At 64.5% G+C, this 21,847-nt stretch overlaps 1 protein-coding gene across 1 annotated transcript; it reads right to left on the reverse strand.

Annotated features, from left to right (window-relative positions):
* Positions 1–214: 214 nt before the first annotated feature.
* PHC2 (polyhomeotic homolog 2) lies at positions 215–19,802 on the reverse strand. Its single transcript, XM_039391354.1, has 14 exons — positions 19,676–19,802; positions 15,666–15,847; positions 15,420–15,578; positions 15,270–15,347; positions 14,971–15,185; positions 13,011–13,261; positions 11,462–11,844; positions 8,845–9,001; positions 7,278–7,471; positions 5,324–5,453; positions 5,104–5,218; positions 3,269–3,410; positions 2,010–2,259; positions 215–1,257 (listed from the first exon to the last, which is right to left on the reverse strand). The coding sequence occupies exons 2-14, from the start codon at positions 15,807–15,809 to the stop codon at positions 1,103–1,105; spliced, it is 2,373 nt and encodes a 790-aa protein (XP_039247288.1). The 5' UTR covers positions 15,810–15,847; positions 19,676–19,802; the 3' UTR covers positions 215–1,102.
* Positions 19,803–21,847: the final 2,045 nt, after the last annotated feature.

A 21,847-nucleotide genomic window follows, 5' to 3' on the forward strand; every position in this document is an offset into this window, starting at 1 on the left:
ACAGTGGGTGCCACCTCACAGTGGGTGCCACCTCCAGGGACACAGCTCTGGGTCACCCCCATGGCCACCAGCCCCGGGGAAATGTCACCATGGTGGGTCCCTCACCCCTGGGGACACCTGAGCACAGGTGCCACATCCAGGTGACCCCTGGGACACCCCACCCTGGGCTTCAGTTCCAGGGATGTGTCCCCCCCCCAGGCCATCCCACTCCAGGGGTGTCCCCTCCTGTCCTCCTCCCCTCCTTTGGGGTCCCCTGTGCCCCCCCAGGTGCTGGGACTTCGGGTCACCAGTGTCACCACAGGCTCTGTGAGGGGGGACCCCACCCCCCACATCTGGGGGGCACAGGGGATGTGGCACCAGCCCTGTGCCCCCCCCACTGTGACATTTGGGGACATCCCTGAGGTGACACTTGGGGCCATCTCTGCGGTGCCACCTCACAGGGAATCCAGGGGAAGAGGAAGGAAAGGGGAGGGGGGGGATCCATTTTTCTCTGTTTTTTTCCGTGTTTATTAAAAACAACCCAAAATCCAGCCCGGGAGGGGGGGAGGGGCCGGTTTGTTTTTTTTTTTTTTTTTTTTTTTCTTTTTTCCTTTTCTTTTCTTAAAAAGGCCGCGGGGGCCGTGGGGTGGAGGGGCCGTGGGGGGGTCCTGACCTGCCCGGGGGGCCCCCCCTTCCCACCATCCTGGACTGAGGTGCCCCCAAACCGGCCCAGCGTGGGGGGGGGGGTGAACCCCACCCCTCCTCAAGCCCCTTTTGGGGGGAGGGTCCAACCCCCCCTCCAGGGACCCCCAATCCCAGCTGGGGGAGGGGGGCTCACATTAAGGCAACCATCCTGCTTGGCCCTGCCGACTGGGGGGGGGGTGTGGGGGGCACAGGGGGGACATGGGGACCCCCCCACTCCCTGCCGGAGAAGAGGGGGTGACCCCCAGACTGTGAGGGGGGGGCTCTAAGACCTACGGGCTATTTACACACCCGGGGGCTCCCCGGGCTCGGGTTGTGCTCACAAGGGTCTCCCCCTCCCCACCCCCTCCCCGGGGCTGGGGGGGTGTTTTGGGAGTCCCGTGGGGGGGTGAGGGGGTGTTTTGGGGGTTCCCCCCCCGGCTCAGGAGTCCTTGAGCATGTTGATGCGGGCGTAGATCTTGAGGGCAGGGCCCAGCTTGATGTTCATGGTGCTCATCAGATGGTCCTCCTTGAGCAGCAGCAGCGCCTGCCCGTCGATCTCCTGCGCCCGGAACTCCTCCGCGATCTCCTGGCAGCCTGCAGAGCCCGGGAATGCCGGCAGGGGATGTCAGCCGGGAGCTCAGCACCCCCCGGGAGGGATGGAGGGGGGAGCAGGCAGGGATTCTCCCAAAAAAATGGATGGGTGGGGCTGGCAGTGTGTGATTGCCCCTCAGGAACATGTTTAGAGGGTTATCTCTTGAGTAAATCCCCCCCAAAATGTATGTATGGGGCTAGCAGTGTGTAAATCCCCTCCAAAAATATATTTGTGGGGTTACCAGGCAGTAAATCCCCCCAAAAATACAGATATGGGGCTATCAGGGAGTAAGTCCCCCCAAAATACAGATATGGGGTTATCAGGGAGTAAATCCCCCCAAAAATACAGATATGGGGTTATCGAGGAGTAAATCCCCCCCAAAATATGGATGGGGTTATCTGTGTGTACATCCCCCCCAAAACATATTTAGGGGGTTATCCATGTGTAAATCCCCCCCAATACATTTTTTATGGAGTTATCCATGAGTAATTCCCCCCCAAAAATACACTTATGGGGTTCTCCATGAGTTAATCCCCCCCCAAACACTTATGGGGTTCTCCATGAGCAATTCCCCCCCAACCCACATTATTCCTGGTGATCTCTCTGAGCAGTTCCCCCAATCTCCACTCCTGACGTTCTCCCTGAGCAGACCCCACCCCACCCCACCCCACCCCACCCCATCCCATCCCATCCCATCCCACCCCATCCCATCCCATCCCATCCCATTCCCGGGCTGTTCCCCCCCGTTCCTCACCGGGCAGGGAGCGGATGAACTCGTACACGTCCTCCACGTTCCACTTGCTGGGCTCGCTGGGCAGGAAGCGGTGGCCGAGCCCGGGCAGGTCCCGGCCGTGCACGTCGGGCAGCTCCATGTCCCGCAGCTCCAGGTCCCGCTCCCCCTGCCGGCGCCGGGACGTGGAGGAGCTGGCGGAGATCGGCGACAGCGGCTCCTCGTAGCTCGAGTTGTCGGAGCAGCGGCTCGAATCCTCCTGGCTGTGGTTGAGCTGCGGCGACAACGACGGCGATGTCGCTGGGACCCGGCGCGGGGGCTGCGGGGGCAGCGCCGGCACCAGCGCCCAAAAAACGGGGACAAACCCCGACCCCAGTGCCCCAAAAATGGGGACAAACCCTGGTTCCAGTGCCCCAAAAATGGGGACAAGCCCTGGACCCAGCACCCACCCTATGTCCCCCCAGCTGGGGACAATGCCAGCCTTGGTGTCCACCCTGTGATCCCAAAATTCAGGGACAAACCCTGGCCTCACATCCCGCTCCTGGTCCCCAGTTTGGGGACAAACTGCAGCCCCAGAGTCCCCTGAAATTCAGGGACAAACTGCAGGCCCAGTGCCCCAAAAATGGGGACAAAGCCTGGCCTCAGTGTCCCCTGGAATTCAGGGACAAACCCCGGCCTCAGCACCCACCCTTATCCACAATCTGGGGACAAACCCTGACCTCAGGGCCCACCCCGTGTCCCCCTCAACTGGGGACAACCCCAGGCTTGGTGCCCACTCGGTGTCCCCAAAATTCAGGGACAAATCCCAGCCTTAGCTCCCACTCTGTGCCCCCCAGTTGCAGCCTCAGCGCCCACAGCATGTCCCCAAAATCCAGGGACAAACCCCAGCCTCGGTGCCCACCCTGTGTCCCCAGAATTCAGGGACAAACCCACCCCAACACCCACCTTGTGCTTCCCAAGCTGGGGACAAACCCTGGCCTCAGATCCCACCCTTGTCCCAAATGTGGGGGCAAACCCCAGACCAGGGACAAACCGTGGCCTTGGTGCCCACCCCACGTCCCCAAAATCCAGGGACAAACCCCGGGCTCAGCACCCACCCTTGTCTGCAATGTGGGGACAAACCTGCCCCGGGTGCCCACCCCGTGCCCCCCAGCTGGGTACAAACCCCAACCTCGGTGCCACCTCAGCCCCGGAATTCAGGGGCAACCCCCAGCCCAGCACTCAGCCCATGTCCTCAGAATTCAGTGACCCCCCCTGCCTCGGTGCCCCCCGTGCCCCCTCACCTGTTTCTTGCTGTCCTTGCCCAGGGGGGGGAGGGTCCCTTTGCAGCTGCGGCGCCGCCCGTGGGGGGGCCCCCCCGGTTTCTGCAGTTTGGTGCGGTCGGGGTGGAACAAACCCACCCTCTTGGTGCAGCCCACGTTGTACCTGCGGGGGGGGGCGGCTCGGGGGGGTCACCCCGCGGGAAGGGGGGTTTGGGGGGTCACCCCCACTCCACTGGGGGGGGTTCAGGGTTACCTCCACCCTGCCAGATGGGTTTTGGGGTTCTCTCTACCCCACTGAGGGGGATACGGGGGGATTTTGGAGGTATCTCTACCCCACTGAGAAGGGGCCCTGGGGATTTTGGGGTTACCCCCACCCTGCCAGGTGGGTTTTAGGGTTACCTCTACCCTGCCAGGTGGGTTTTGGGGTTACCCCCATCCTGCCAGGTGGGTTTTTGGGGTTCCCTCTATCCTGCTGGATGTATTTTTGGGGTTCCCTCTACTCCAGTAAGAGTGTAGGAAGGGTGGGTGGATTTTGGGGTTACCCCCACCCTGCCAAATGGATTTTGGGGTTATCTCTACCCCGCTGAGTGACTTTGGGGATTATGGCAACCCCATCAGGTGGGTTTTGGTGTTCTCTCTACCTCGATGGGGGGGAGGTCAGGTGGGTTCTGGGTTTCCCTCTATCCCACTGGATGGATTTTTGGGGTTCCCTCTGCTCCACTGAGGGTGTGGGAGGAGCAGGTGGATTTTGGGGTTACCTCTACCCTGCTGGGAGGGGGGGGGGCTGGGTGGGTTTTGGGGTTACCCCCACCCCCAAATGGATTTTGGGGTTACTCCCATCCTGCTGGGAAGGGGGGCCAGGTGGATTTTAGGGTTACCTCCACCCTACCATGGGGATGTTGGTGGGTTTTGGGGTTACCCCAGCCCCCACAGATGGATTTTAGGGTTCCCCCCACTCCACTAGGTATGTTTTGGGGTTACACCCCCCAGGTGTGTTTTGGGGTTATCCCCACCCCTCCAGGTGGATTTTAGGGTCCCCCCCACCCTACCAAGGGGATATTGGTGGGTTTTGGGGTTCCTCCCACCCCCCTAATAGATGGTAGGGGTTCCCCCCACCCCTCAGGAGTGTTTTGGGGTTACCTCCACACCCCCAGGTAGATTTTAGGGTTACCCCCACCCCCCAGGTGGATTTTGGGGTTACCCCCCTCCTGCTGGGAAGAAAGGGGCCAGATGGATTTTAGGGTCCCCCCACCCCCCAGGTGGACGTTACGGTTCCCCCACCCCTCCAGATGGATTTTAGGGTTCCCCCCACCCCTCCAGATGGATTTTAGGGTTACCCCCCAGGACGGGTTTTGGGGTTACCCCCCCCTCCCCAGGGGGCTGTTGGGCAGACTTTAGGGTTACCTCACCCCTCCAGGTGGATTTTAGGGTTATGCCCCCAGATGTGTTTTTGGGGTTACTCCCACTCCACCAGGGGGGTTTTTGGGTTACGTCCCCCCGGATGGATTTTAGGGTTACCCCCACCCCCCAGATGGATTTTGGGGTTACCCCCCTCCTGCTGGGAAGAAAGGGGCCAGATGGATTTTAGGGTCCCCCCCACCCCCCTCGATGGATTTTAGGGTTCCCCCACCCCTCCAGATGGATTTTAGGGTTACGCCCCCAGATGTGTTTTGGGGTTACCCCCACTCCACCAGGGGGGTTTTTGGGTTACGTCCCCCCCAATGGATTTTAGGGTTTCCCCACTCCTTCAATTGGATTTTAGGGAGTCCCTCCACCCCCCAGCTGGGCTCTGGGGTTCCCCCAGCCCCCAGGCGTGTTTTGGGGTTCCCCCAGGGGGGTGTCTGGCTCGGGGTTACCTCTTGGCACAGGCCATGGAGCAGAAGCGCTTGGAGCGCTTGAACTTGTAGGCGAAGTCGACGCGGCCGCAGAGCTCACACTTCAGCTTCGGGGGGTTCCCCTCCTCTTTGGACTCTGGGGGGCGTGGGGGGACACCCAGAGAGAGAAACCAGCCAGCTCAGCCCCCCTGCTCCCCGGGGAGGGGGTTCTGGGGGCGTTCGGGGGGGATTTGGGCGCTACCTTGCAGGTAGGGCTCCTCCATGTCCGAGTCGGTGGTGGTGGTGTTGTCCTGCGGCGGGAGCTTGTCCGGGAGCAGCTCCTGCGCATACTGTTTGTGCAGGGCCCCCACCAGCAGCGACGAGCGCCCCACCTGCCACGGCATGGCACCTTGGGGGGGCTGCCCCTGCACCCCCGCCCCGGGGACAGCCCCCCCTGCGGCCACGGAGCCGGGAGGAACCGCCCCACTTCCCAAATGCAGGGAGGAGGATGAGGGTTGTGGGACTGGGGGGGGCTCAGCCCCCTCCCGGGGGATGATAATGGGGGTGTGGGTTTTCATTTTCATTTCCACCCCCCCCCAGCACCCGCAGAGCTGGGAAGAACCTGCCTGACCTCCCTAATGTAGGAAACCAGGAATGACAAGGGATGCAGTACCGGGAACGGCTCAGCCCCTTCCTGGGTGACAAAGAGCTCGATAAGGTGGGTGAGGATTTGGGGGTCACAACTGTCTGGGTGCCCCATTCCCAACTCCCTGAAGTTGGGAGACTCCCCCTCCTGCAGCCACAGACACAGGAGAAACCTTCCAATTCCCTGAATCCAAGAACGAGGAAAAGGGATGAGAGCAGGGGATGCAGTACCAGGGATGGCTCAATAAGGTGGGCGAGGATTTGGGGGCTCACAACTGTCTGGATGCCCTATTCCCAACCCCCCAAATCCAGGAGCCCGCTTCCCAATTCCCCAAATCCAGGGACAAGGACAGGTAAAGGGGGATACGCTACTGGGAACAGCTCATCCCTTTCCTGGACAATGAAGACCTCAATAACGTGGGCGAGGATTTGGAGGTTCCCAATTGTCTGGGAATGGGGCAGCCAACCCCTCAAATCCAGGAGGAAGGACATGGAAATGGGATACATTACCTGGAATGCTTCTGCCCCTTCCTTTATGCCTCATTCCCAACACCCCCAAATGCAGGAATAAGGGTATGGATACAGGGATACGTTACCTCAAATGCCTCAGCTCCTTCCTGGGTGATGAACCCCTCAATAACACGGGGGAGGATTTGGGGTTACCCCTCCAGACCCCCAGATCCAGAAGCCCTTTTGGGTGCCCCGTTCCCAACCACCCAAGCCAGGAGCCCCTTCCCAAACCCCCCCAAATCAAGGCATAAGAGTATGGACTGTGGGACACATTCCTGGGAACAGCTCAGCCTTTTCCTAAGTGATGAAGCCCTCAATGATGTGGGTGACGATCTGGGGGGTCAAGATGGTTTGGGTGCCCCATTCCCAACTCCCCCAGTCCAGGAGCTCATTTCCAGCCCCACAATCCCTGGTACACAGATCTGGAAAGGGGCACACATTCCTGGGAACAGCTCAGCCTTTTCCTGGATGACAAATCCCCCAATAACACAGGGGAGGATTTGGGGGTTCAAGATGCTTTGGGCGCCCCAATCCCAACTCCCCAGTCCAGGAGCTCCTCCCCAACACCCCGAGCCCCAGAATCCAAGTAGGGACAGCGGGATACACAACTGGGAACAGCTCAGCCCTCTCCTGGATGAGGAACCCCTCGATAACACATAGCAGGACTTGGGGGTTCAAGCTGCTCCGGGTGCCCCATTCCTGACTCCCCCACCCCAGGATCCCCTTTCCCACCCCTGCAACCCCCGGGATACGTTACCGGGAAGGGCTCGGTGCCCTCCTGGATGACGAAGGCCTTGATGACACGGGTGAGGATTTGGGGGTTCAAGATGATTTGGGTGCTCCATTCCCAACCCCCTAAATCCAGGAGCCCCTTCCCAGCACCCCAAACCCCAGAACAGAAGGGGGACAGGGGGATGCCTCAATGGGAATGGTTCAGCACCTTCCTGGATGACAAACCCCTCGGTAACACAGGGGAGGATTTGGGGGTTCAAGCCATTCCCGGCCCCCCCTCCCCCCCCGGGATCTCCCTTCCCACCCCCGCAACCCCCGGGATACGTTACCGGGAAGGGCTCGGCGCCCTCCTGGATGACGAAGCCCTCGATGACGTGGGTGAGAATCTGGGGTTTCACGATGGCCTGGGGCGGTTTGTTCTCACCATTGTGGGGGGCGGCGCCGGCGACAGTGGCGGCAGCGCTGCCGGAGCCCGAGGTCATCCCGGGAATGCGGGGCTGCGCATGGAGGCGCTCGGGGGGCTCTGGGGACCCCCGGGGGGGACAGAGACACAAGGAGCGGGGTCAGGTGACGGTGACGCGGGGCCGTGATTTCCATACAGCTGGCACGGGCGGCAGCTGCGCCGCTCCCAGGGACCCCGGCAGGGGGGAGAGGGGGAAAGGGAACCCCGGAATAGCGCGGACACCCCAGGAAGGGCCGGGAAAGGCTCAGGGAGGCACCGGGTCTGCCCCGGTGAGGCCCCAGCCAGACTCGATCTCCTCCAGTAACACCCCAATCTCCCCCAGTAAATCCCCGATCCCCCCCAGTAAAACTCCAATCTCCCCCAGTAACACCCCGATCTACCCCAGGAAGGCCCCAGCGGGGCTCCAGCGAGGCTCGAGCAAACCCCGGGAAGCCGCGATCTCCCCCCGCAAAGCCCCGAACTGCCCCGGCAAGGCCCCGGTCCATCCCGATAACCCCAATAACGCCGCGGCAAGGCCCGACGTTCCCCGGTACGATCCCAGCACCCCCCGCCAGGCCCCGGCCCGGCCCGGCCCGGCCGACCCTCCCCGTGTCCCCTCGCGGCCGCCCCGGCCCGGCGGGCCCCGCTCGGCCCCGGCGGCCCCATCACCTTTGTCCGGCGGCGGCTCCCGCTCCGCCGCCCCTCCCTCGCCGGGGCCGCGGGGCCGGGCCGGGCCGGGGGCGGATGCGGAAGTGAGGTCAGAGCCTTGGCCACCGCCCCGGGCCGGGCCCGCCCCGCTCGGCCCTCACTCACCGTGCGCTCAGCGGCTCGGGGGGGCCATGGCGGGGGGGCCCGGGCCGGGGGTTGCGGCGGGAGCGGCCCCGGGAGCGGCTCCGGGAGCGGGGCCGGGGCCGAGCGGGGACAAAGGCGGTGGCACAGGGGGCGGGGCCAAAGCGGGACACGCCCCCTCACCCAGCGCACATTGGACAACGCCGCCGCGCGTGCCCCGGGGGCGGAGCCTCGGGGGTGGCCTCGCCCCCTCCTCCACAGCTCGCCCACTCTCCCGCCCCCCCGCGGGGGGGCGGAGTCTCGCGCTGAAGGGCGTGGCCATAGCCTACATAGGGCGGGGCCTAGCTTTATGACCACGCCCCCTTCCAGCAGCCCGTACTCCCGGAGGGGCGCGGCCACTACTCCCGGGGGGCGGAGCCCCGACCTATGACCGCGCCCGCTCCCCGCAGCCCGCGCTGTCGGAGGGGCCACGCCCCCCGGTATATTGTATAGAAAGGGGCGTGGCACCGCAGTGACCACGCCCCCTCCTCTCGAGCCACCTCCGCGTGTGACGCTGGGCGCCCCCTGGCGGCCGCTGCGTTGAACCCGCCCCCACCCAAGTGTCACCCGCGGGTGACCCCGCGGACACGCGGGGGGCTCAGGGACCCGCGGGCGTGGGGGCTTACCGTGGGCAGGGGGCCGCTCGCCGTCGGGGGTGGCGGGGCCCGCGGGCGCGGCGGGCGGGGACAGGGCGGGGGGCGGCGGCGCGGCGGGCGGGCTCTCGGCGCTCCTCGGCGCGGGCAGAGGGTCCCGGCGGGCGCCCTCGGGGACGCCGAGAGGGGTCTGCGGCGGCGGGGACACGGCGGGCACGGTCAGGGGTGGGCGGGGGGACAGGTGTGCACAGGGGTGGGCACAGGGTCAGGTGTGCACAGGGGTGGGCACAGGGTCAGGTGTGCACAAGTGTGTGTGCAGGGTCGGGGGTGCACAGCGGTGTGTGGATTGGGGTGTGTGTGTGTGGATGATGGGGGGGTGTGGATCGGGGGGTGTGTGGATCAGGGGTGTGTGTGGATCAGGGGTGTGTGGATCAGGGGGGTGTGTGTGGATCAGGGGGGTGTGTGGATCAGGGGTGGGTGTGTGATCAGGGGTGTGTGGCAGCAGGGGGTGTGTGTGGATCAGGGGGGTGTGTGTGGATCAGGGGTGTGTGGATCAGGGGTGTGTGGATCGGGGGTGTGTGTGGATCAGGGGGGTGTGTGTGGATCAGGGGTGTGTGGATCAGGGGTGTGTGGATCAGGGGTGTGTGGATCGGGGGTGTGTGTGGATCAGGGGGGTGTGTGTGGATCGGGGGGGTGTGTGTGGATCAGGGGTGTGTGGATCAGGGGGGTGTGGATCAGGGGTGGGTGTGTAGATCAGGGGGGGGTTGGATCAGGGGTGTGTTGAGCAGGGGTGTGGTGATCGGGGGGTGTGTGGATAGGGGGGGTGTGGTTGAATCACAGAGGAGGGTTTGTGTGGATCCGGGGTGTGTTGTCGGAGCGGTGGGGTTGTAAGTCCTGGATCAGGGGGGTGTGTGGAGATCAGGGGTGTGTGGGGATCAGGGGGCGTGTAGGATCAGGGGGATGGTGGTTGGGTGTCAGGGGATGTGTGGATCAGTGGAGGTGTGTGATTGATACGGGGGGGGTGTGTGGGATAAGAGGGGGGTGAGAGCAGAGGGTGGGTGGTCAAGGGGTAGTGTGTGGATGGATACAGGGTGTGTGGATCAGGGGGAGGGTGATGATGGAGAGTGCAGGGGGGGGTGTGTGGATCAGGGTGGTGTGTATCAGAGGGTGGTGATCAGGGGTGTGTGTGTAGAGCAGGGGGTGTGTGGATCAGGTGTGCACAGGTATGAGCAGGGTGGGGTGTGGGTGGCACGGGGGCATGCAGGTGTGCACAGGTATGAGCAGGGTGGGGTGTGGGTGGCACGGGGGCATGCACATGCATGGCTGGAGGGTGCACACGTGTGCCTGGGTTGGCCAAGCACATGCACACACGTGTGTCATCAGGCACACATGTCCACAACACACACACAGAGTCTGGCACACGCATGTGCATACAGACAGTGCACTCGTGTGGGTGTGACACAGGTGTGCACACTCATGGAGCAGACACACGAACACACGTCAGGCAAACCTGTCTGCACGCATGTGTGCATGGACCAGGCACACACACACGGATCTGGCACATGGGTACACACATGTGTGCACACACATGCGTATGAGGTGGCAGGGGGGTGCACACACACGTCAGACATGAGGATCAAGCACATGCACACGTGCACAGTTCACATGCACACACATGTGATGAATGAGGCCAAGCTGTGCACACACGTGTGCATGGAGCAGGTACACACATGCACAGCTCAGGTACACACGTGCACACCTGTACACACGTGTGGATCATACATGTGCAGGGTTGGGGCCCACCCCACCCCCCTGTGCCCAGCTCAGGTACACACGTGCACACCTGCACACACGTGTGGATCACACGTGTGCAGGACTGGGGCCCATCCACACACCTGTGCACAGATCAGGTGGTGAATGAGGTCAACCTGTGCACATACATGTGTGTGGAGCAGGTGCACACCTGCACAGCTCAGGTACACACGTGCACACCTGCACACACATGTGTGGATCACATATGTACAGGGCTGGAGCCCAACACCCCCCTGTGCCCAGGTCAGGTACACACGTGCACACACACACACACACACACACACAGTCACACCCCTGCACACCCACACATGTGTGCACATACCTGCCCCCCAACCCCCCCCATTCCCGCCCCAGTGCCCCCAGCCCTCCTCCCCTCCCAGGGAGTTTGGGGGGGCCCCTCACTGCAGGGGTTTGGGGGAGGGGGTTTGGGGGCCCCTCACTGTGGGGATCTGGGGGGGAGGGTTTGGGGACCTCTCAGTGCAGGAAGTTGAGGGGAGGTTTGGTGGGAGACTTGGGGGTCCCTCACCACAGGGGTTTGGGAGGTTTGGGGATCCCTCACCATGGGAGTTTGGTTTGGGGGGCTCCTCCCCATGGGAGTTTGGTTTGGGGGGCTCCTCCCCATGGGGGTTTGGTTTGGGGTGGGGGGTTTGGTTTGAGGGCCCCTCACCATGGGGGTTTGAGTGGTTTTGGTTTGGGGCCCCCTCCCCTGGGGGTTTGGTGCAGGGTGGCTCTGGGGGTCCCTGCCCTGGGGGTCCCTGCCCTGGGGGTTTGGTTTCGGGGTTGTTCTGGGGTGTCTCCCCAGGGGGTTTGGTGCAGGGTGGCTCTGGGGGTCCCTCACCGTGGGCCCGGCGGGCTGCAGCTGCAGGATGACGGCCGAGGCGTGCTGGAACTTGCGGGGGGGGGCGGCGTGGCAGCTGCCGGGGTGCCCGTTGGGGGGGCCCCCCTCGCCCCCCGCTCCCTGCAGGACCCCCGCCTTGGGCTGGGGGGCGGGGCCGGGGCTGGCAGGGGGCAGGGGCTGCAGCTGGGGGGCACCGGGGGGGGCCGGGGGGGGCTGCCCGCGGGGGCCCAGCGGCTGCTGCTGCTGCTGGATCACGAACTGCTGCTGCTGCTGCTGGGGCTGCACCGGCTTCGGGGGCTGCTGCAGGAACTGGGGGGGCTGCAGCGGGGCGTAGGCTGCGGGGACAGCAGGGGGGACAGGGACCCCCCCTTTGTCACTGCCACCTCAGCCCCAAGGGACCCCCCCCCGGATCCTCCCCCCAAGGTGCTGCTCGCTCTGGTGCCCACGGACACCCCGCTGCTGCAGGATGGGGGGCTCTGGCTGTCCTGGGGTGGGGGGCCCACATTTTGGGAGCCCCGCCAGTACAGCACCCCCCGGCTCCAGCACCCCATGGCCCACACCCTCACTGCCCCAGCCCCCCGCACCCCTCTGCAGGGGCTCACCCTGGGATCCTGTGGGTGCTGAGACCCAGCCCCTGCACCCCACAGGACTCCAGATCCCATGGGTGCTGAGACCCAGCCCCTGCACCCCACAGGACCCCAGGATCCTATAGGTGCTGAGACCCAGTCCCCTGGACCCCACTGCAGGGACTCACCCCACGGACCCCAGGATCCTATGGGTGCTGAGACCCAGCCCCCCACATCCCACAGGACCCCAGGATCCTATGGGTGCTGAGACCCAGCCCCTGGACCCCACTGCATGGGTTCACTCCATGGAACCCCGAGATCCTATAGGTGCTGAGACCTTGCACCCCACAGGACCCCATGATCCTATGGGTGCTGAATCCCACATTCTCCCACCCCACAGGACCCCAGGATCCTATGGGTGCTGAGACTCAGCCCCCCTGGACCCCACTGCAAGGATTCACCCCATGGAACCCCAGGATCCTATGGCTGCTGAGACCCAGATCCCCCACACCCCACAGGACCCCATGATCCTATGGGTGCTGTGACCCACCCCCACACCCCACTGCAGGGGCTCACACCACAGGACCCCAGGACCCCAGGAGTGCTGAGACCCAGCCCCCCTGGACCTCACTGCAGGGACTCACCCCATGGAACCCCATGATCCTATGGGTGCTGAGACCCACCCCATTGCAGGGGCTTACCCCACAGGACTCTGGCACCCTATGGGTGCTGAGACCCCCCCAGGCAGGGCCCCTGCCGAGGTGGGAAGGACCCACAAGGTCCCAGATCCAGGCAGGGCGACAATCCCTGGGTTCACCCTGCCCTGGTGTCCGAGCACCCAAAGCACGGATGATGTGTCCCCAAATGGGTACCCGGGGGTGCTGCCCCCACAAACAGGCAAGAGAACCATCATTAATTTCAGAGCGACCCCCTCGTGCCCCCCCAGCCCTCAGGGGTGCCCCCTCCCCTGGCACACCCCTTACCTGTGGTGACGAGCGGGTGGGCGGTGGCGGGGGCAGCGCGGGCCAGGGGGTGGGCGCGGGCCTCGGGCCCCTCGGCCTTTTTGAGGTGCTCAGCAGGGGGGTCGGGCGGGGGGCCCCGGGGGGGGCCGGCCCGGGGGGGGGCACCCCCGGGGGGCTTCATGGCCAGGGCGGGGAGGTGGGGGCCGGCGGGGCGCAGGGCCAGGCTGTGCACCTGCAACGGCAGCGGGTCAGGGCGCGGGGCAGGGCCGGGGCTGGGGCAGGGCCGGGGGGGTCGGGGGGCTCACCTGGGGGGTGGCGGGGGGCGGGGCGGGCGCTGGGGCCGCAGGAGGGGCCGGCGCGGGGCTCTCGGGCCGGACCCCCTGTGTGATCCCTCTTGTGTCCCTACAGGGTGGCACCCCTTGTGTGACCTCCCTTGTGTCCCTACAGGGTGGCACCCCTTGTGTGACCCCCCCAACATCCCTACAGGGTGGCACCCCTTGTGTGACCCCCCTTGTGTCCCTGTGGGGTGGCACCCCTTGTGTGACCCCCCCTTGTGTCCCCGTGGGGTGGCACCCCTTGTGTGACCCCCCCTTGTGTCCCCGTGGGGTGGCACCCCCCGTGTGACCCCTCTCCATGTCCCTACAGGGTGGCAACCCATGTGTGACCTCCCTACGTGTCCCTACAGGATAGAACCCCTTGTGTGACACTCCTCTGTGTTCTTATGGGGTGGCACCCCTTGTGTGACCCCCCTTGTGTCCCTACAGGGTGGCACCCCATGTGTGACCCTCCTGTGTGTCCCTATGGGGTGGCACATGTGTGTCCCACTAATTGTGTAGGGGGACCCCTAGAGGGTCTGGGCACCCCCAGAGGAATGGGGAGCACCCTATAGGGTCCAGACACCCCCTACAAAAGCAAAGAGCACCCACTTAGGCACCCCCCGATGGGGCTGTGGGTGCCCTGTGGGATCTGCGCACCCCCAGTGGGGTGGGGGGGACCCTATATGGGGGTCGGGTCCACTCAGCAGGGTGAAGGCACCCCACGAAGTCTACAGACCCCACAGCAGGGGTGGGGAGCACCCCGTGGGCTCTGAGCACCCCGCACTGCTCTGATGGGCACCCTATGGGCTCCCCACAAGCTGAGACCCATCCTCTGGGGTCTGGGCACTCTGTGGGGTTCAGCAACCTTCACTGGGGTGACGGGCACCCTCTGGGATCTGAGCACCCATGCATAGCAATGAGCACCCTACAGGGTCAGGACCCATTATAGGGTCCCAGGCACCCCACAGCAGGACCACGGGCACCCTACGAGTCCCGGCCACCCCACAGTGAGACAGTGGGCACCCCATGAGTCCTGAGCACCCCACAGCAGAATGATGAGCACCTGGTGGGTCCCAGCCACCCCACAGTAGGATGATGGGCACTCCACAGGTCCTGGGCACCCCACAGTGGGATGACAGATACCCTACAGTGACATGATGGGCACCCTATGGGTCCTGGCCACCTTGCTGCAGGACCGTGGGCACCCTATGGGTCCTGGGCACCCCACAGTGGGACAACAGGCACTCCATGGGTCCTGGGCAGCCACAGCAGGATGATGGGCACCCCACAAATCCTGGGCAGCCACAGCAGGATGATGGGGACCCTATGGGTCCTGGGCACCCCACAATGAGGCAATGGGCACCTAATGGGTCTGGACACTCTACAATGGGATGATGGGCACCTGATGGGTCCCAGCCATCCCACTGTGAGATGATGGGCCTCGCATGAGTCCTGGGCACTGCACAACAGGATGATGGGCACCCCACAACTCCTGGGCACCTATAGCAGGATGACAGGCACCCTAGAGGTCCCAGCCACCCTGCTGAAGGACCATGGGGACCCTATGGGTTCTGGGCACCCCACAGTGGGCCGGTGGGCCCCCCATGGGTCTTGACCATGCGACAGCAGGATGCCAGGCCCCCGTGGGTCTGGCTGCCCCTCACCACGATGCCCTCCACGTCCCATCCACCCCCCGGTGCCGCAGGGTGCCCCTTACCATCTGTGCCCGCAGGTACATCTGTGCCTGGCTGGCGGTGAGGGCGGGCGAGGCGGCGTTGCCCAGCAGCACCGCCTGCTGCGCGATGCCCGAGGCGCCGGGGCCCACGCTCTGCGCCCGGTTCAGCAGCTGTGCCGCCGCCGGCGACGTCGCCAGGTTGATCTGGAATGGGGCGTCAGGACAAGGTCAGGGTGCTGGCACAGGTGGGTGCCGCCGTGCCAGGTGCCCAGGGGCCGGGGGACTGACCGTGGGCTGCTGCGCCGGGGCGGGCTGGGCGCCGTTGCCCGCCGAGGAGCCGCTCTGCCGGTTCGCCGCCAAGCTCGCCTTGGGGAGAAGCGGAACGGTGAGGGAGTGTGCCAACCCTGAGCACCCAGGGGTGCCCCGGGGCGGCCCTACCTGCTGGACGGCGGCCAGGCTCTGGAGCTGGGCGCTGGTGAGGTGCTGCTGCTGCAGGGCAGCCGTCTGCAGCATGAGGTGCTGCTGCTGCGCCGCGTACATCTGCTGCAGGTACTGCGCCGCCGTGTTGGGCTGCCGGTGCAGCGCCTGCTGGATCACCTGTGGCGGGGGGCAAACGTGGCCCTGGGCAGCGCCACGACCCACCCGGAACCCTCCCGGCCCCCCGCGGGCCCCCCCCGGCCGTACCTGCACGGTCTGGCGGTCGGGGATGCCGCTGTACACGGAGATCTGGGGCCCGGGCGGGCGCGCGGCCGCGGTGCTGGCGGCGGCCGGGGCGCTGCCCCCGGAGCTGCTGGCAGGGGCCGGCGCCGGGAGCTGCTCGTTCTCCATGGCGGGAGCGGGGCGGGGGAGCGCGGGTCAGGCTAGAGCTGGGGGGGAGAGGGGGGAGAGGGGCACCCTGCAGCACCCTGGGGCTGGGCTGCCGGGGTGAGAGGGGCACCCCGCAAAAGCCCGTGGCCAGGCGAGGGCCAGGGGGCCAGGACTGAGGAGGAGGAGGAGGGTGGGATGGAGGAAGAACAGCAGGAGGCCCCCCATGGTTCATCCTCCTGGGAAAACCCCCTGGAAGATAGGGAATGGGAGGATGGACAGAAGGAGGGATGGACAGGACAGAGGGAAGAGAGATGGAGCTGAGGAGGTAGAGATGGACAGAAGGACGGTCTGGAGGAGGAGTGGGATGAAGGGATGGACAGACAAAAGGAAATGAAGAAGGAGGGAAGGAGAGAGAGAAATGGGGGAAGGAGGGAAGTAGGAAAGGGTCAAAGAACAGACGGACAGAAGGAAGCAGGGAAGAGATGGAAAGAAAGGGACCAAGGGAGAGATGGAAGTAGGAGAGGACAGACAGAAGGACAGGTGAAAGTAGGAAAGCAATGAAGGGAAGGATGGAAGGAGAGACAGAATGACAGACCAGGGGAGGAGAGGGATGGACAGAAGATGGATGGATGGATGGACAGAAAGGGGAAAGGGATGGGAGGGGGGAGGAAGGATTGATGGAAGTAAGGAAGGAGGAAAGGGAAGGGCAGAAGGAAGGATGGAAGGAATGATGGATGGATCAATGGATCTAAGGATGGAAGGAAGGAACAATGGATGCACGGACAGAAAGACAGACAGAATGAGGAAAGGAACCAAGGACAGAAGGGAGGGCTGGACAGAAGGAGGGAAGGAAGGGAGGGACCAAGGGATGGAGGGAAGGACAGACAGACAGGAGGAAGTATGGCCAGATGGAAAGACACAAAGGAGGGAGAGAGGGATGGAAGAAAGGCCAAGGAGGATGCAGGGACACAAGGAAGGACAGACAGAGGGGAAGGGAAGATGGGAGGAAGGGCAGAAAGGGAGGAAGAAGAGGGATGAATGGATGGCAGGAAGGGGATAGACAGTGGGACAGAAGGACAGGAGGAGGACAGGGACAAAGGGACAGTGCTGGGGGAGCGCAGGGGGGTTTGTGGGCAGCACCCCCATTGCTGCCAGCACAAGGCTCCGTGGTCACCAACAGCCACACACGGCCACTGTGCTCCCACCACGTCAGCCGTCCCTGCCGAGCCCCTGCAGTGCCACTGTCACACGTGTCACCACAGCAGGACCAGGGACAGTGGGGTGGGGCACTGCACACCATGGGGGGTGGCCTTGGTGGCCACAGGGGGTGGCCAGGCTACCCTAGCCACCCCCAGCCCCAGCGTGGCACCCAAGGATGTGGCAGTGGTGACGTCCCGGCCTCGGTGGCCTATGGGGCCGTGTCCCCCGGGGGTGCCACTCCCAAAGCACAGGTGGGACATCCATTGGTGTCCCCAGCCCTGGGTGTGGCCCGTGACACTTCCCACCCTCTCCTCTGTGTCCTGGCACGTGCCCACCACGAGCTGGAGAGATTTTGGGCAGCCCCTTCCCTGCTGGGCAGCCACGGACCCCTTTTGTCCCCACTGGTGGCACTGGGGTGACACGGGGTCACCACACTGCCCAACACAGAGGGACCATGCCAGGCCCATCCAGAGCCAATCCCCCCGGGATGGGCACAGCCCAGGAAGCCCCTGGCAGCTCCCACCCTCTGTGGTTGGAACCCCCCACCCTCACCCACACCAAACCCCCTGGGAATTTGGGGTGTCAGAGGGGGCAGCTCACTTTTGACCCACGGGTGACAGAGGAAACCTGCTCCACTCCCCCAAAAAACCATGAAACCCATCCAAAACAACAAACAGGGAAGATCCCAAAATCTTCAGGAACCAGCGGGACACAGCAGGAGGGGGGGACATGGGGGGGTCCCCCAGCTGGAACAGGGAGGAACCACAGAGCTGGAATTCCTGATCTGAGCCCAAAATGGGGGGGCAGAACAATGTGGGGGTGGGGGAATCATGGGGGGGTGTGGAATGGGGGTGCACACAGGATAGAGGGGGGAATATGGGATGGGGGAGGAATATGGGATAGAGAGGGGGAATAATAGGGGGGTGCAAGATGTAGGTGAGGGCTGGGATCTGGTGGGGGAGTGGGAGAGAAGGGGGGTCAGAGGTAATATGGGGGGGTCAGAGGTAATATGGGGGGGTCAGAGATAAGAGCAGGCACTGGAATGTGATGGTGGGGGGTGGGAAATAATGATAAGGGGGTGTGAAACCAGAGGAGGGGGTGCAAGATGGTGGGGAGGGGAGGAAAACACTGGTGGGGGATGGGAAAGAAGAGAGTGGGGTCAGGTACAATAGTGGGGGGTCAGAGATCATATGGTGGCACTGGAATATGATGGGGGGGTGGGCAATAATAATAATAATAATAATAATAATAATAATAATAATAATAATAATAATAATCAGGGGGTGCAGAAGCAGAGGAGGGGGTGCAGGAGGATGGGGAGGGAGGAGACATGGGTGGGGGTGGGATGGACTGGGGGTGGGTGGGAAATGAGGGGTCAGAGAGGAGAGAGGGGGGTCAGACAGGACAGGGAGCAAATTAAAAGGGGGGTGCAAGATACTGGTGGGGAGTGGGATACAAGAGAGAGGGGTCAGGGATAATAAAGGGGGGGTCAGATAAAAGAGTAGGCATTGGAAAATAATGGGGAGTGGGAATAATAAGGGGGTGTGAAATCAGAAAGGGGGTGCAGGATGGGGTGGGGTAAGATAGGGGCTGGAAAACACTAGTGGGGGTGGGAGAGAGGAAAGGGGGGCAGGGATAATATGGGGGGTCAGAGATAATATGGGAGGGCCAGAGATAAGAGCAGGCACTGGAATGTTATGGTGGGGGGTGGGAAATAATAATAAAGGGGTGTAAAATAAAAGGGGGGATGCAAGATGCTGGTGAGGGGTGGGACATGATTGTGGGGGGCGGAAAACACCAGTGGAGGGTGGGATATAAAATAAGGGGGGTCTGATATAATAGTAAGAACTGGAATACAAGGGGTGGGCAATAATAATAATAATCATAATCAGGGGGTGCAGAAGCAGAGGAGGGGGTGCAGGAGGATGAGGAAGGGGTGGAGACATAGGTGGGTGTAGGTGGGAAATGGGGGGTCAGACAGGAGAGAAGGGGCCAGAGATAACAGCAGGCACTGGAATATGATGGTGGGGGTGGGTAATAATAATAATAAGGGGGTGCAGAAGCAGAGAAGGGGGTGCAAGATGGTGGGAACTGGGGGGGAAACACTAATGATGGTGGGATAGAAGACGGGGGGTGAGATACAATAGTGGGGGGGAGGTCAGACACAGTACAGGGGGTCTGAGATAATACGGGGGCACTGGAACAAGATGGTGGGGGGTGGGCAATAATAACAATAATAATAAGGGTGTGCAGAAGCAGAGGAGGGAGTGCAGGAGGCTGGGGAGGAGGGCAGACAGGGCTGGGGGTGCACGGCGGCTCTGTGGGGTCTTTTTGGGGGCTCTCTGGGGTCCCTATGGGATCTCTAAGGGATCTTTGTGGGGGCTCTCTGGGGTCCCTATGGGGTCTTTCTGGGGGCTCTAAGGGGTCCCTATGGGGTCTCTAAGGGGTCTTTCTGGGGCCCCTATGGGATCTCTAAGGGGTCTTTCTGGGGGCTCTCTGGGGTCCCTGTGGGGTCTTTCTGGGGGTCGCGGAGCGGCGCGGCCCAGGCGGGTAAACTGAGGCACGGCGCGTGCGCATGCGCGTCCCCCCCTTTCGCCCCCCACCCCTCCCCTCCCTCAGAGCCCCCCCCCGGCCCAGACAAAGCCCGGCGGGGCCCGGCGGCGGCGGCGGCGGCACAGCGCGGGTACCTGCGGGCCGGGCCGGGCGAGGCGGCGGTGCCATGGCCCGGAGGAGGGTCCCGTTGCGGGGTCGGGGGGTGCCGTGGCGGGCGGGGGGTCCCGGCGGGGCCGGGCCGGGCCCGCTCCCTCCTGTCCCTCCTCCTCCCTTCCCTCGGCCCGTCCCTCCTCCCTCAGGCGGCGGCGGCGGCGCGAGGCCGCGCCTCATTTGCATGCCCGCGTCACGTGGGGCCGCCCCCGGCCAATCGCCGACACGCCCCTCCCCTCCGGGACACGCCCACCCCGCGCCGCGCGCGTTCGCCATGGCAACCACGGGGGGGGCGAGGGGAGGAGGGGGATGGTCGTCATGGTAACGGGGAGGGGAGGGAGGGGGAGCGGATGAGAATGAGGGGAGGGGGACGGGATGGGTGGGGAGGGGGGAAGGGGAGGCGGGGGTCCGGGGAAGGTGCTGTCTAGAGGCACCCCCGGAATGCCCGGGCACGGGCCCGGTGGGATTCGGTGGCGGGGGGATGGTGGCACCGGGCCCCGGTGCTGCCTGCGCTCACCCCGAGGATGCTCAGGGCCGGTAGCGGTGGGATGCAGTGGCGGGGGGATGGTGGCACCGGTCCCCGGTGCTGCCTAGGGTCACCCGGGGTCACCCCGGGGTGCCCAGAGCCGGGACCGGTGCGGTGGTGCACCTCAGGGATGGTGGCACCGGGCCTCGCCGCCACCGGGGGTCACCCGGGGTCACCCGGTGATGCCCAGGGTCGGGACCGGTGGGGGGCGGCGGGAATCCGATCCCTAGTGCTGTTTGAGGACCCCCCGGTGATGCCCCGGGGCCGGGACCGGCCCAAGCCGCAGCGTGGGGATGATGGCACCGGTCCCTCGTGCTGCCCGGGGTCACCCGGGGTCACCCTGGCGATGCTGAGGGTCGGCACCGGTGGGAAGCTGCAGCGTGGGGATGGTGGCACCGGTCCCTAGTGCTGCCTGGGGTCACCCGGGGGTGCTCCCGGGGCTGCCCGGGGCCGGGACCGTCGGGATGCTGCACCGGAGGGACGGTGACACCAGTCCTCGATGTTCCCCGGGGTCACCCCGAGGGTGCTGAGCACCGGTACCGGCGGGATGCTGCGGCACGGCGGGGCTGGCACCAGTCCCCTGTGCTCCGGAGGTCACCCGGGGGGGTCCCCGGGGCTGCCCGGGGCCGGTACTGGCGGGAGGTGGCGGCGCGAGGTGTCACCGGAGCCCGGGGTCTGTCCCCGGTGTTCCCTGGGTGTCCCCGGGGGTCTCAGGGCCGGTGCCGGTGGGAGGTGGTGGCGGGGGGTGGTGGCACCTCTCCCGGTGCTCCCGGGGGTCACGGCGGGGCTCGTGGGTCTGGCAGTGGGTCACCCGTGGGTCACCCGTGGGTCACCCGTGGGCACCAAACCCCTCCCGCCCGGGGGGGTCCGTCCCACCGGAGGACACGGGGGGGGGATTGGGAGAACTGGGGGGGGATTGGGGGTACTGGGGGGGCTATGGAGAGGAACTGGGGGGCCATGGGGAGCCCTGGGGGGGGGTGTAAAGGCTATGGGGGGGACCCCAGGGAAGCCTCTGGGGGTACTGGGGGGAATTGGGGAAACACTGGAGGTGGCTATGAGGGTACTGGGGGTTCCTGGGCGTCCTGGGGGTACTGGGGGGGCTACCGGGGCACTAGGGGTTAGTGGGGGGGTTATGGGGGTACTGGAGGCTATGGGGGGATATTGAGGGGCTCTGGGGGTACTGGGAGGTCTATGGAGGGTATTGGGGGTACTGGAGGGGGCTGTGAGGGCTATGGGAGGAACTGGGGGGCCTTGGGGGAGTCCTGGGGGGTTATAAAGGCTATGGGGGGGACCCCAGGGGAGGCTATGGGAGAACTGGGGGAGACTGGGGGAGCACTGAGGGGCTGTGGGGGTACTAGGGGCTATGGGGGGGCCTTTGGGGGAACTAGGGACTATGGGGGGTACTAGGGGCTATGGGGGGGCCTTTGGGGCACTGGTAGTCTATAGGGAGACCCAGGGGGCTCTGGGGGCACTGGGGGTTACTGGGGGGGGGGGATTATGGGGGTACTGGAGGCTATGGGGGGATATTGGGGGGCTCTGGGGATACAGGGGGGACTATGGGGGATATTGGGGGGTACTGGGTGGGCTGTGAGGGCTATGAGGAGGAACTGGGGGTCCATGGGAGGGCACT

The sequence above is a fragment of the Pipra filicauda genome, unplaced genomic scaffold (assembly GCF_003945595.2).
Source record: "Pipra filicauda isolate LSUMZ 115617 unplaced genomic scaffold, ASM394559v2 scaffold944_size47835_pilon, whole genome shotgun sequence".
Taxonomy (NCBI): Eukaryota; Metazoa; Chordata; class Aves; order Passeriformes; family Pipridae; genus Pipra; species Pipra filicauda.

Excerpts from the sequence above, each read along its gene's own strand:
- PHC2 (XM_039391354.1), bottom strand. The coding sequence starts at position 15,809 with ATGGAGAACGAGCAGCTCCCGGCGCCGGCCCCTGCCAGCAGCTCCGGG. Across the intron at positions 15,186-15,269 it reads CCCCGGCGCAGCAGCCCACG|ATCAACCTGGCGACGTCGCC; the intron begins GTCAGTCCCCCG and ends GCCCCATTCCAG. Across the intron at positions 3,411-5,103 it reads TCCATGGCCTGTGCCAAGAG|GTACAACGTGGGCTGCACCA; the intron begins GTAACCCCGAGC and ends CCCCCCCCGCAG.